Consider the following 15,231-nt stretch of genomic DNA (forward strand, 5'->3'; position numbering starts at 1 on the left):
AAAGGTATCAAAGATGAAAGTTATTTTGACTGTGTTTGTAATAGTTTACAATATTGCTCCCATTTTACTTGTACTTCCTCTATTTCAGCATTTTCAAACACATAGTTTCTACCAGAACTAGAGCAAGCTTGTGGAACAGATAGTTTTTTCAATATGTTGGTGTTTGGAATAAAACAGTAGTCGTCTCTTTCAGGCCAGTTAAAACAGATTGATGGACCATTTGGATGAAGAAACTTAACTTTAGCAACAACTTCTTCTAAGTTGGTTTTAGTTACAATGCCGATCTACCACTTATCATCACAGACTACAGCGACATAACAACCCAAAGTGACAGTATCAAGTTGAGATATGTCTTGTTTCTTTTTAAGATTGTGGATTATTGTATAATTAGTGTCTGTACTATACCTCTTTGCCCCAACCTTGTTATCTCCAAGATGTATAAATTGATGAAAGCTACGAGTACCAGGTAGAGTTGTTACACCAGTGTACCTTTCTTTTTGCTCTTCACGTTGCAATTGTAAGTCCAATCCCTTTATGTAAATGAAGTTAACAACTTTGATTTTATCAATACAAAATTCATACATAGCTTCTGATGTGAGAATTTGGTTTCTGTACGGTCGTTTTAAACTTTCTTGTGCTGTTAATCTTTTTACAGTACCACCAATCCCATCGCATGGTGACTTTCCGTGGGACGTGGCAAAAAAGTTCCATTCAATTTTAAGGCAAAATTCGCTCTCTAGTTGGCATAGATTGTAAAAGCTTTTACAATTTTTGTACTGTCCTGCGCAACCATCAGTGAATAAATGTAATTTGAACAGATTGGAAAATTTTATTTTTAATATTGGTATGATTAGTTGGAATGATAGCTCTGTATTTCATCTTGGACAACAAAAGCATAATTTTCAGCAAAGTTGCCAATAATAATATTTGATTGATCCATATATTGTTTCAGTTGGTTAAGGTACTGTGATTGAGAGTGAGCAATAAAAGAATAAGCTTGTAGCTTTTCAAATCAAGATGCTAATAGTTCAACAAACGTTGGAACATCAGCTATTAAACTTAATAGTGTTGCACGGTCAATAGTTTGCCAATGCTTGTAGTGTATCTCAAAATCATCTTCGTATTCTCCAAAAATCTCATACAAATATTTGGCGAGGGGTTCTTTACCAGGACAATCTTCACACTGTGTTATACTTTAGAACACTGTGCAAGCATGCATTCTTTGTTTTCTACTGAGCAAACGGTTTTTGAAAGCATCTACTAGCAATATGGCATTTTGGTGATAAGAACAAACACAAACAGAATGTGTACCACTTGCACCTGGCAAAATGCACCACTTTGGTCTAAGTGAAGCAAATTTTGAGTAACTTATTTGTATTTCTGGATTGTTTTCTTTGTATAATAAATATAGTTCCTTTATATTACACAAAAGCAGTTTTTTTTGTTTATGGACGTTCTGTTGAATGCTAACATAATCTTTTTTTCCAGGCATAGTTCTACATAAATCACTTGAATCATAAAAAAGCTTAACAGAATCTTCTATTTCTTTTTGTAAGACTTTCCCTTTATACAAAGGTGAGATAGCCAACAATCCTTTTTTATTAAAAAGTTGTCTAGCCTTTTTTGGTTGGTATTATGTAACTGCAAATTTATTTTGTACTTCTAATATTGACCAACTTGGGGGTGCCAGAGTTAGAAGTTGAACAATAGTCCTTTTGTCAGAACATAGAATTTTTTCTTTTATCAAGCTCATAATTTCATCAAAGTTTTCAGCCTTCTTTTTAATGTCATTTGGTTCATAACACAGTTTTGAGGGAACATTGAATTGACTTTCAGTTTTTCTAGTAAGGTTACTTACCATTTCGTTGATGCGCGCAACTTTTCGCTTTCCTTCTGAGAGTATATGTTTTGATGACTTTGAATGAGATTTTAGAGGAGATATATTAAAATTTTCAAGTTCTTCATTGATCTCCTGTCTTTTTGATTTGAATGATGATATTAGAAATTCTTCATCTTGTTCACCCAGACTTTGCTTCTCTTCTATAAGATCTGCTTTTTTGGAAATCTTTTGCTTACAGGGTTTGCAAAGTTTCTTCCCAGGAGCAATATTTAAGCTACTTCTCATCATTTATCGTAACTACTCTAAGATTTTCTAAAAGTAATTGAATTGTATATATAATTGCATATAGCTTTATGTATTTTGTATATAGTATAATTGTATGTATAGTTGTATATAGCTTATCTGCACAATTGTTTAAAACATTGTTTATGTTTTGGAAAACACAAATTAAAAAAATATATATATCAAAATACTTAAATTCCACTTTTACTTACTTGTAATTTTCTTTGTATGTTTTTTGAATAGATCACAGCATGCTTTCTGCCATATAGGATACATTTTCAAATAATTTGTAGCATGTTTTTCACATAATGTTGTTAAGTTTGATAGTTCAATGTTACAGCGTAATGATATAGCTATTTTTTCTTTGTTGCTTAAAGTTCCAATAACATTTTGTTGGCCTTTGCATGCATCTGATGTCATTAACCCAATAGAACACATCTTATAATAAACTACTTTGTATAAATGTATTTCCTAAAAAAAGCGAATTCTTTTTTTTTTACTTAATTTTTAGTAAAAAAAAATTTAATATAGAAATAATTCAAACCTTTTCAGAATCCCACTGTTGTATGATTTTTTACACTGATAGATATGGTTAATTTTCTTTATAGATATATTTATATATATATACAATTTATATATATATCAAATTGTTAATTTGTTAAAATTTAAATAAAATTTACGAATACTGTTTTTTAACTGAACTTTTTATAAACTAGTTATTATAAACTTTCAGAATAAAAAACACTATAGAATTATTCTAGATTAAAAACATTTCATATATTGAAATGTTGATATATAGCCTTGGCAATGAGAATGAAACCGCGAAAAACAGCCTCGGCAAAAATTAATTATTGCAGACAAAGAAACAAAGCATTATTCAAAATAGCTCAGCAGCAAACGTGTTAATAACCTACAACTATAACAGTTTATAAACACATAAACCTTTAAACTTAAAAAAAAAATAAAACTCATATTATTATGAGTAATTATTTTTTCTAGTAAGGGTTACTTTTAAAATTTTTGAATTTAAGGGAATGGTCTATAAAAATGTGTAAAGCATAAAAAAGAACTAAAAACAATCATCAACAACAAGAATTGTTTGCCAAGAGCAAAAAGTAATTCGTTGTATATTATACAAATTTTAAACACCTTTTTAAATTTTAAATCAAATCATTTTAATAAAATTTACTAACCTTCGATTGAAGGCACTTCACCTGGTTCAATTTCACCATCATCAGGACTAAAGACGGTATTTAAACCATCTTTCAATACATCTGTTAGCATATCCTCAACTTTTTGTTTCACTAGTGCTTGAACAACTCCATTTTCAGTATCTTCCATTTTATGCCTATTTAAATGTTATTTTTTATAAATATATTTGCTTAATTACGCATAGCAATTTATAGATACCTATAATAAGTATTAATTTTTTTTTGGTAAAACTATTTAGTATTAATTTAAAACTTTATCAATGAATATTTATACTTTTTAAATATCATTCTAAATAATACATATTAGTATTTTCAATAATATGTTTAGATAAATATTCAAAGTGTCAAGAAAACAGTCAATTAGCTTTTCTCTTCCAGTAACTTCCAACTTTAATAGTGGTTGCTTGCAGCCTTGTTAACCAAAATTTTACACAGGAGAACTAAGTGCAAAACTTAATTTAGATTAAGATGGTCACTTAACATACAGTGTAAAAATTAATTCTAAAGAAAAGAAACAAAAGAATACAACACGTATTATGCTACTAATCATACAATTTTTTTTTGTATCTATACTCCTTATTGCTTTACTTTTACATTTACGCAATTTTTATTTAATCTTGGCGTATTTTTTGCTGTTAACCAGATTTCATTACAAAAATTAAGCTATTAATTTTAGGATTATTCAGAATGTTGTTTCCTACATACATATATATCTTTTTGTTCATTTTCATAAAGAACTTAATCAAGATAGTGAGACAAATAAGTACACCAACAAATACCTTAATCAAATTTGATGTACTTGATTTAGATTCAGAATTTGCTTTCGATTTAAATGATCGCAAAGAGCGACGGGAAGGTAAATTCGAAATCGAGGCTGCATTTTGTTAGAGTTTTAGTGACCACAAATAATAGCCCAATGATTAATTTGATTCGATTTTTGGGCAACTCACCTTTCATGTTTTTTACATTTATTATTCACATTTATTACATTGTGGGTTAGGCTTTTGTTGCGCTTAACAGCTTATATATGATATATATATATATATATATATATATATATATATATATATATATATATATATATAAATATATACAGTGGCGGCGTTAGGGTAGGGCCTGGTTGGGCGATGGCCCAGGGCGCCGAATATAAAGGGGCGAAACTAATTGGTTATTTTACCCTTTGCCTTTTTTTTTAAATGGGGTTAAATTGAGCTAGGGGCGCCGTAGAAATCTCGCCCAGGGCGCTGGTAGTGCTAAAACCGGCACTGTATATCTATGGGGGGGGGGGGGGTCGGGTGATTCTCTTTTAGGGGAGAAGAAAACCGAAGAATTTTTTTTATTCCCTGTTTTTAATGGGTTGAGTGATTTATAAAAGGCAGTTCGTTAAAAGTATGGTGGCTAGGAGGACAATTTAATGATCATTCTAAAGTATTAGTTTTTTCTAAATTATTTCTAAATTATTTTTATGTCTAAATTATTTCAAGAAATAAATCTTTCTTCTGAATAAAGAGCATCAAAAATTACATAAATAAATCAAACCACTCCTATAATAGAAATAATCGAACCTAAAGAACTAATGGTATTTCAAGTAAGTAGGCTATCTGGAAAATCTGCATATCTTCTAGGCATTCCTGCTAGTCCTAAGAAATGTTGTGGAAAGAAAGTTAAATTTACTCCTATAAAAGTAATTCAAAAATGAATTTTACCAAAAGTTTCATTAATAGCAAATCCAGAAATTTTTCCAAATCAAAAGTAAAATCCCCCAAACATAGCAAATACTGCACCTAATGATAAAACATAATGGAAATGAGCTACTACATAATATGTGTCATGTAATAAAATGTCTAGTGATCCATTAGCTAAAATTACGCCAGTTAAACCACCTAAGGTAAATAAAAATATAAAGCCGGTAGCTCATAACATAGGTGTAGATAAATTAATTTTTGCTCCATACATTGTTGCTAGTCAACTGAAAATTTTAATCCCTGTAGGAACAGCAATAATCATAGTAGCTGCTGTAAAATAAGCTCTAGTATCAACATCCATACCTACAGTAAACATATGATGAGCTCAAACAATAAAACCTAAAAAGGCTATAGCTAATTGAGCATATATCATACCTAAATACCATAAACTTGGTTTTTTGAGCTGAAAATAGGAATAATTTGTGAAATAATTCCAAATCCTGGAATTATTAAAATATATACTTCTGGGTGACCAAAAAATCAAAATAAATGCTGATATAAAACGGGATCTCCTCCAGCTGGATCAAAAAAAGTAGTATTAAAATTTCTATCAGTCAATAACATAGTTATTGCCCCTGCTAAAACAGGAAGAGAAAGAAGTAATAAGAATGCCGTTATTAAAACAGATCATACGAATAAAGGAAGTTTATCAAATGTTAAACCTGGTGTTCTCATGTTGAAGATGGTTGTAATAAAATTAATTGCTCCAGCAATTGAAGAAAATCCGGCACAATGTAAACTAAAAATAGCTAGATCTACAGACCCTCCTGAATGAGCTAAAGGCCCAGATAAGGGGGGATAAACTGTTCAACCTGTTCCTGCTCCTTGTTCTACTAAAGATGAAGTTAAAAGTATATATATATATATATATATATATATATATATATATATATATATATATATATATATATATATATATATATATTAATTAGTAAAGAACATTTATCTAACTTTTTCTTCAACTTGAAGCTTCACCATTGCTGGATCATCAGGAAGAGTTACTAAATCTAAAAAAAAATTCAATTTATAGAAAAAAATATTTTACAAGAAGTTATAAATTATTAAAAAAAAAAAAAAAATTTAATTACTATATTTTTTTGGTTAGCGGGAAGCACTGATCTCAAAATATAACTGGATAGCGTATGTGGCAAATTTTTTGAAGCCAGCTTTGGCCTCCCAAGATGGCGACGGTTTCGGTTGATTACAAATGAAGAAATTTTTGTTACGAACTTATATGTCATTTACATATATAAATATTATGAAATGTACATGCCTCAAATATAATTTTTGGTTTTACATAACAATAATTAAAAAAAAAGGCAATATTACATATTTACGTAAATTTCTCTATTGTTTAACAAAATGTATTCTAAACAATAAGTTTGTATAATATCTTGCTTTTTTAAAGATAAATCAATGTTATTAAATAAGATAAAAATTTTTAGTTTTTTTAATTAAGAATTAGTTTATTTAACATTAGTAAAGAACAAATAAGGAACTAGTAGTTATACAAGTTAACAATTTTCAAACAACTTTCGAATAATTATTTTAAGTTTGAAAAACTGAAATAATTTTATTCATATTTTGTTTATTTTTCAATTAACTACTTTCTTTTAATTTTAGTTTTACTATAAATTATTTGTTTAATATTGTTTATAATACAATTTATGCACCTTTTAGTTCTTAACTACCCAATGCTGTGTGCTAGAAGGTTAATAACATAACTGCATGGTAGGCAGCTAAATATCTTTTTTAAATAAACTATTATGAAATTAGTTTTTCAAATAGATATCACAAATCTACAAATGCTGCATGAACTATTAGCTGAGCTCTGTGAGTACACACAACTCAGGGGTTCCTTCTAGAATTTTTTTATATAGTTATTTGTGTCATATTATTTTATTATATATATATTATATATATATATATATATATATATATATATATATATATATATATATATATACATTTTTGTTTTTCTAGTTAATTTGGCAGCCAAACTGCCAAATGAGCTAAAACAAGGAAAATATATTGTTATCACTTATAGTTGAGTCAAACATGAGGAGCTAAATCAATTATTATTCAATTATTATCTCAAAGCAGCACTTGCTAGTGCATTTTGAATAAGGCAATCTATTAAAACAACCAATTAATTTGGAAACACCTTTGTGTTTCTTTGCATATAACACTTATGGTTGGTTTAATCAAACCTCCTGTCTTTGAATTTTAAAAAGCTATTTTGTTTTAAATGGAAAGGGAGTACTAGTGCATTCTGACATTTAATGAGGATATTTTTTTTGAAGTCATTTTATCTACGTATCCAGCAATATATGGGATCAAAGTTTTTTTGTATTCAAATAGATTGTTGCAGTTTGGAATATCTGCATTATCGTGATCACTAACTGTTGGTTCTCTCTCCAACAAATCATATTTTCTTATTAATTTAATTTCAGTAAAAGATATTTTAGTACTAAAATCACCAAAAGAATCGTCTAAAACATATATATGAGTTTTATCTCTGATGCTGCAGTTTTCATTTGAAAATTGAACTGTATTTTGCATAAAAAGTTATTTATATGTAAATAGTTGGCAATTGATATTGCTGTTAAACATTTCTGCAGATCTCACAGCACCAAAAAAGAGCTCTAGATGGTTTTGACTGAGCTTATATGATAATAAATAATTTAATGGTGAACCTTCTTTTTCAACCCAGTCAAGAAATACCTTGAGCAGATTTAATTGCTGCCAAATATCCAATGAAATCAATTTTTTGATTATACAAGATCATTTGTGTAGCAGTAATCTCTTTAAGACTAATGATATTCTTTAGCAAATCATTTTCTTGAATTTTATGTCATATAATCAATCTATTATGCAAATAAACTCAACAACATATTTATAAAATTATTTAACAGCTGTTTATAGTTCATTAATATAAAAAAAGTCAGCAAGCTGTAATATATAACCATAATACAGGTAAGCAGGATATTTAATTAAAGTTAAGGAGATATTTCAAAGAGGAGGAAATGTTTTGAATATTTCTATATAAAGATATAAATAAATTTTTTTCAAACAAATGTATTATTATATACATTTGTTTCTTCAATTGTATTGAGTGATTATCCTTCAAACTATAAGAAACTATTATTTACTTTTTATTTGTTTTAAAAGTTGTTATAAATAACTATAATTCAGACCTGTTTTTTTTTTTTACCAGTATAAGTGACACTTAATAATATTTTATTCAAAAAGTTTATGCAATAATAGAATTCAAGTAATATAATATAATTCTAGAAGGAACCCCTAAGTTTTTGTATACTCACAGCACTCAGTTAACAATTCATGTAGAATTTGTACAAAATGTCATCTTGCTACAAAAAATAGAGAATATAGAGGGTAGAAATGATTGCCGTTTATCATACTGTTATGTTATTAACCTTCTAGCATACAGCATTGGGAACTAAAAACTATAAGACTTATAGTTTTTAGTTCTCAATACATAAGACTTAACTAAATTTGTAAATGCCATTTAATAATAAATTCAATTATACAAAAAAATTATTTCTTTTTTTCTCTAATATTTATAAAATTCATTTGTTTTCTTTTATTTTTAACAAACTTATAAGCTTATTTAATTATTTTTTTAGTAATTTGATATAGCCATTTAAAATGTATATCGGTTTCACCGCTAGGAACTATAATCGCCGCCATCTTGGGAGGCCAATTTTAGCTTTAACTATTTTCGGAAAAAACGATAGAACCAGCTATCCAGTTATATTTTGAGATCAGTGAGCGGGAAGTTACAGAAAGTAATTATTAAATAAATTTCTTTGGAATGGGGATAGTTTAATTTGGTCAATTGTTTTTATAATTTTTTAAGAGGTATTTATTTTCGTGCTTACATTTAGAAATTAATTCAGATTTTTTATTTAATAAATTTTCCTGATTTAAATGAGTAACTATTTCAAATTTTTCTTGCAAACATAGCATACATTTTTTAGAAATGTTATTATAGGCAGGGGCAGATTTTAAAAGAGACCATTGTAAATTAAAATTTTTATTTTTTTATTTTAAATCCCAAATATATTTTTACAGCATAGTCTCTTTTGAATATTTTTGTGTTTAAACGATTGTTTGTGGTTGGCATAACGTTTTTTCCATTCCCTCGGTTAAGCCAATATATTGTTTATCAGGGTTATTTTGTGAGGAAACAATGCACTTGTAATTTACATATTTTAGAGGGCAATCTTTTTTTTGTTTACAATTACAATAATCAGTGTTTTTTTCTTTTAAATGTTCATTTTTATTAATTAACGCGTAGTTGTGGCCTTTTATAATTCTTTCTAAATTTTTTGTGCAACTATAACTTACTTTAATGGTATTTCTGTTAAAAATCTTATGTAATTTATTAGAGGATGGAAAATTTTTGTCTACTAATTTTAGAAAAATTATATATATATATATATATATATATATATATATATATATATATATATATATATATATATATATATATATATATATATATATATATATATATATATATATATATATATATATATATATATATATATATATATATATATATATATATATATATATATATATATATATATATATATATATATATACAGGGTGACCACAAAGTATCCGCACAGATAAAGAGCTTAATAAAAAGCATGTAGAAAGTATTTGGAACACAAATTTTATTTTAAAACATTTATTGAACTATAACAATTATGATTCAAAGATTGAATTCGAATTTTCCTCCATCAGCAAAATAACAGGCCTGTAGGCGTCTCGGGAATGCTTCGACGGTGGCGAGCAAGTAGGCAGGGTCCAGAGAATCCCAAGCTTTCAGTAGTGATTTTTTTAAACTTTCAATATTTTTATGCGGCTTTTGGCATGCCTTTCCTTCTAGGACGCTCCAGACTGAGAAATCCATCGGGTTAAGATCGGGGCTCGATGGCGGCCATTGAGAAAAGTTGATAAAATCAGGAAAAGTTGCCGCACAAAGGAGAAACGCGCACCATTCTAAAAAAACCAATTGAACATAGTTTACAAAGTATATAAAGTAAAGTATATAAAGTTTATGACATAATATCAACCAAAAACAACAAATAAATAAGAAAATACATAAGTGCTTTTATGCTTATATTTTCACAAGATGAAACCGTCTCGTGTGCGTCACTTTGTGGTCACCCTGTATATATATATATATATATATATATATATATATATATATATATATATATATATATATATATATATTTATATATATAAATATATATATATATATTTGTTTTTTTGGCGCCCTGGGGCACTAATCCTTTAAGCGCCCTCTTTTACAAATAGCTGTCAACTTTGATATAAGGTGATTAATAAAAACAAAAACGTTTTCAAGGTATATATTAAGTTAAACTCACTAAAATTAAAAAAAAAAATTATAATTTTCTACGTGAGTTTTGTTTTGCAAATGTATTTATAATGTCATTAAAGTTGATGTCAATGGTAAGTGCAGATTCAATGGATAGAATGGCGAACCTGTTAAGTAGCTCACCAGTCATTCCCAACCTCAAATAAGATTTAACCCACTTAAATGCTGAAAATGATCTCTCGGCTGAACTAGTGGACGCTGGGCAGTATAGATATATGTTTAATTCTATATCTACCTATAGTAGATATAGCATTAAAAATAGTTATATGGTTCTTAAAGTTTATCAGTTCTGATCATTTTAAAAATATCTATTATAGTTTTATGTCTCATGTTTTCAGTTAAACTCATTAATTAATTTCTGAATTATATAGAGTCGTTAGCAAATTAAGACGCAAGATCATTTTTATTTATTTTTTAAAGCATTTCTGCTTTTATGTAAACTTCTGATGGTGATACTTTTATTATTTGAAACAAAAAGTTAAATTTTTATTGGCTTCATCATAGCACAATTTTTATCTTTCTAGTTGTGTTAATCCTTCGAGTGTCGAATTTCAAAACTTATTTCTCCTTCTCTTTTTTCATTTGTAGTTAATTTTCTTTTTCTTTTGCGTATTTTTTGATTTGTTTATGTCCCGATTTATTAATTGCTTTCTCTCTTCATAGATATGAAACATACTCCTTAGATCTAATACATATCAAATTAACCATTTGTATAAACTTACAACTGTTTTAAATCAATCTTAATTGACTGCAGTTGTTTACTACTTTTGTTGAATCTTTCTCCTATATCACCCCATAATTTGGCTATTAAAGCTATTTGAGGACTGTCTAATTTCAAATATAGCCCATTAGCTTCTGATCTTGTGATTAACTTTTGTGTATTATCATCTTTGATAAAAGACAGTGCATTAATTATTTCATTCCAATTTTCGTTTAAACTCATACTTGCATGAGAACTTGCTGACCGCCAGGTATCTGATTTTTTCAGTTTTAACTTAATTGTTCTGAAGTATTTCCCATCTATATATAGAAGCACTGAAAAATTTATAGATATTTTGAAGCAGAACAAAAAATTCAGAAGTATTTCTACAACAGTCCATTGTGCATTCAACAACAAGATTTAAAGAGTGTTCCAAGCATTGTACAAACGTAGTTAAAAAATTAACTTCTTTAATGCGAGTTTGAAGACCTGTATATTTACCAGATATGTTAGACGCATTATCGCAATCTTGATCTTGATATTTGTTTATATCTAATCCATGCGGTTCTAAAACAAAAAATATAGCATTTGCTAATTCTTTAGATTTATGACCAGAGTTGGGTAAAAACCCTGAAAATCTTTCTATCGGACAGCCATTCTTTTGAACATACCGAAAAATGAATACAGTTCATCTACATGGCATAATATTAGGTCTTGTCGTAGAGAACCGCAAAAAATATTAAGAAATAACAAAATATCTAGAAAATAACAAAAAACCAGAAAAATACTCGTTTTTCATAAAAACATAAGATGAGTATTCGATAAACTTTTATACGTTATATAATATATATATTAAGTATTCATTTGTTCATTTGATATATAAGTGTTAAGAATATAAAACGTTCTGTTTTATCAAAACTACTCTGTTTTTATCAAAACTACTCTGTTTTAATCAAAACTACTGTTCCCAAGAAAAGCTCCTCGAAATGATATACTCAACTTTCCAAAATTAGTTTGAAAAAAAGATTGTTGAATTAAATTATCATTTCTTAAGCTGTATTTACTTTTATCTTTTAAGGTATATAGATTATGAAAAGAAATAGGAGGTACGTAAGTTTTACATTTGTACATAAAAAAAAGTTAAAAACTATTTAGCTGATAAATATTAAGAATTTTCATTTTAAGCAAGACAGACTTGGCATGAGCAAATCTATCCTTAAAATTGATTAGACAAGCAACATGCTTCTGCTGACGATAAAGTGGTAACAATTTAGATTTATTGGTATTACCTCAGGAAGTGTTTGTATAATTTATATGGCAATGGATAAAAAAGAAATATACTTGTGTTAAAATGTGTTTATTCAAAATATTTCTTGCTTTATACATTATTCCTATACTTTTAGCAACTTTGTTGCACAAAAGTTCTATCTGATATTTCGAGCTAAGGTTTTCGTCAACGTAGGTACCTAAAAATTTAGTATATTTTCTCTTTTGTTTGCATTTTGCAGTTTTAGTAGGCTTATCAGTCGATTTATGATTCGGACGTGATAAATTAATAAAAATTTCGTGATAATGATGTAAAATAACTATTTTATGATCTTCTATTCCGACGGCTGACGCCCTATTGAAACTTGGCTCCTGGGGCCAAAGCCCCCTTGGGCCCTCCCTAATTACGTCATTGTATATATATATATATATATATATATATATATATATATATATATATATATATATATATATATCACATACATATTATTATTATTTTATTATTATTATGATGATGATGATGATGATGATGAAATTATTGCTATTGTAATTACATGATTGTAATTTTTGAGGAAAATAAATAGCTTGTTCTTGTTGTTGTTGTATTGAGTAATAGTGTGCCTTATTATCGCGGCTGTCCCTGAGACAAAGGATACAAGAAATTTTGTCAATCTTTTTAACAAAATTGATAAAAGTTAAACTTTTTAAACAACGCTAGATTTATTTATATTTCAGTTTTTTAATGCTATTAGTGTTTTTAACAAAACACGCGCTCTGAACACAATTTTTTGAGTTTTGTTGTTACACTTGCATGTTTAATTTTATTTAGATGAGTTAATCATTTTAACCAATTGTCTTATGTCTGTGAACCAAACTTGTACAATACCAACGGTGCCACTAATTGTACCATTTTTTTTTTACATGATTGAACAGAGTAGCAGAATTGTTCTTTTTATTAGAAAATGAAGCAGTAATAAGAACGAGTTGTTATTACTGTATTACTCATCTAGCCTTAAACTCTACGGTGGTAAAAATAAAAACAAATGTAAGTAAAAGTTATAAAAAGGGTGCGCACCGTACCACCAATACCATTTTTCAGGTAACTAATTATAATAGTAATTTATAATTAACTATATTATAATTATAAGCTATCGGTAAGGAAGGAGGCGTGAACTTCCTAGTTTAATGCTCTTTTACGGTGCTCTGTGACAAGGCCGTTAGATCTTCGTGGGCCACGTAAAACAAATATCAGTAAAATAATTAAATTATAATTAGTACTGATATTCTTTTAACATTTTTACCGTACCGTTGTGCAGTTTCACATCATAAAATAACCAAACCGTTTTTTTTTGTTTTTTGTTTTAAACCAAAGCAGAACATAAGCTCTAAAAATTTAAAAGTCTTAAAAATTGAAATGTAAAACAAAGTTTGGTAACTCTGCAAAAAGAGAAGGAAATCTTTTAAAATAACAATTTATTTTATACTTCATATTTTCAAAATTCGAATTCATAATTTCGGAATCGGTAGTGATTCCAAAAATATGTAGTAATAAGAGTTCTGGGTCAGAACCAAGAGGTTCGAGGTTTAATGCTGGCTCTGTCCAAATAAGTGACATAGTTAGGAAAGAGTCGTGAACCTCTTGGTTAAATGCTCTTCCACGGTCTTTTTTTTTTTAAGAAAATTGAAACCCGCGTTGTCGACTCTGTTAGTGAAAGTCTAGAGGGGTTGCACCAAAAGTTTACCGCACTTAGTGACACCAACCCCAGCGACGTCATTGAATATTTTCCATAAAAATATGATCAACAATCTCTTTTGAAAGCTTGTTGAAAACATGTACTTGTTACTAATTTTATTTTAAACTGTTTGACATTTAATTGGCCCATTACGGTTATAAATTAGATTTAAAACTTTGCAGAATAGCAAAGACTCAGAATCTATATAATGCTGCATCTTTTTACTCATAATTAATGAAACTCAAACTATTGATATTGTCTAAAATAGATAAGGTTACATTTTGCAGATGCTAAGTTTTTCCAAAAGCCTCATTTATTTTTATGAATCCTACTATTTGAATTTAATATGATTTACAAGAAGTCATCCTGTGACATTAGTCATCCATACAGAGGCGATCTTACGGGCATTTGTGAGTGAGGAGGGGGAGGGTTGAGAGAAATTGATTTTCAAGTTAAGTTTCAAGTTTTTAGAAGCTACTTGGTACTTTTTATTGATTCAACCCTCCCCCCTCCTCCCCACACACATTCGTAGCATCGCCTCTGCATCCATATCCATCAGTTTATTAGATATGGACCTATGAGTCGGCTTTGAAGAACAACCGGTTTTTTTTTTCAATTTTTTTTTTTTTACTTTGTATACAAACATAAAGTAATGCCATCAAAAGTTTAAATGTCAATTACTAGAATAAATTTATTTAACATCTTTAATCATTTCTAACTTAATTTAAAATAAAGTTTAAAAATTACATTAATAAAAATCAAAAATAAAATATAAATGTGATTTAAAATGACATTTGCCTATGTATCGGCCAATGCATAGACCTGGTATCGCTCTCTACCTATCGGTATCAGTGCAGCCTCTACAATTTTTAACACTAAGTATTAAATAAACATTTTAAATCCTATTGACGTATAAATGTGCTTTAACACTCGCTTCTTTTTGACATCTGTTCGATGTTGTTATAAGTACTTATGTTTGATTTATAGACTACATTTTATTTATTTTGTAAAATTCTA

General features: G+C 28.0%; 2 protein-coding genes across 5 annotated transcripts in view; both read right to left on the reverse strand.

Moving 5' to 3' along the window:
• Positions 1-6,353, reverse strand: part of LOC100212431 (YTH domain-containing protein 1) — a 39,275-nt gene extending 32,922 nt beyond the window's left edge. The window contains exons 1-3 of one of the 4 annotated variants that reach the window (XM_065817241.1): positions 6,167-6,353; positions 6,030-6,085; positions 3,316-3,470 (exon numbers count right to left, since the gene is read on the reverse strand). In XM_065817241.1, coding sequence (XP_065673313.1) covers positions 3,316-3,463 — 148 coding nt within the window. In that variant the 5' untranslated portion in view covers positions 3,464-3,470; positions 6,030-6,085; positions 6,167-6,353. Of the gene's footprint in view, positions 1-3,315; positions 3,527-4,112; positions 4,352-6,029; positions 6,086-6,166 lie in introns of those variants that run through there. The other 3 variants (XR_010643461.1, XM_065817240.1, XM_065817242.1) reach the window with 3 other exon arrangements.
• Positions 6,021-14,096, reverse strand: LOC136090955 (uncharacterized). The gene is made up of 6 exons (XM_065817933.1): positions 13,966-14,096; positions 13,557-13,584; positions 11,606-11,873; positions 11,281-11,550; positions 7,803-7,919; positions 6,021-6,085 (listed from the first exon to the last, which is right to left on the reverse strand). Exons 1-6 carry the CDS (start codon positions 14,094-14,096, stop codon positions 6,021-6,023), a joined length of 879 nt encoding a protein of 292 aa, XP_065674005.1.
• Between the last annotated feature and the right edge of the window lie 1,135 nt (positions 14,097-15,231).

Source organism: Hydra vulgaris, chromosome 14 (genome assembly GCF_038396675.1).
Source record: "Hydra vulgaris chromosome 14, alternate assembly HydraT2T_AEP".
NCBI lineage: Eukaryota > Metazoa > Cnidaria > Hydrozoa > Anthoathecata > Hydridae > Hydra > Hydra vulgaris.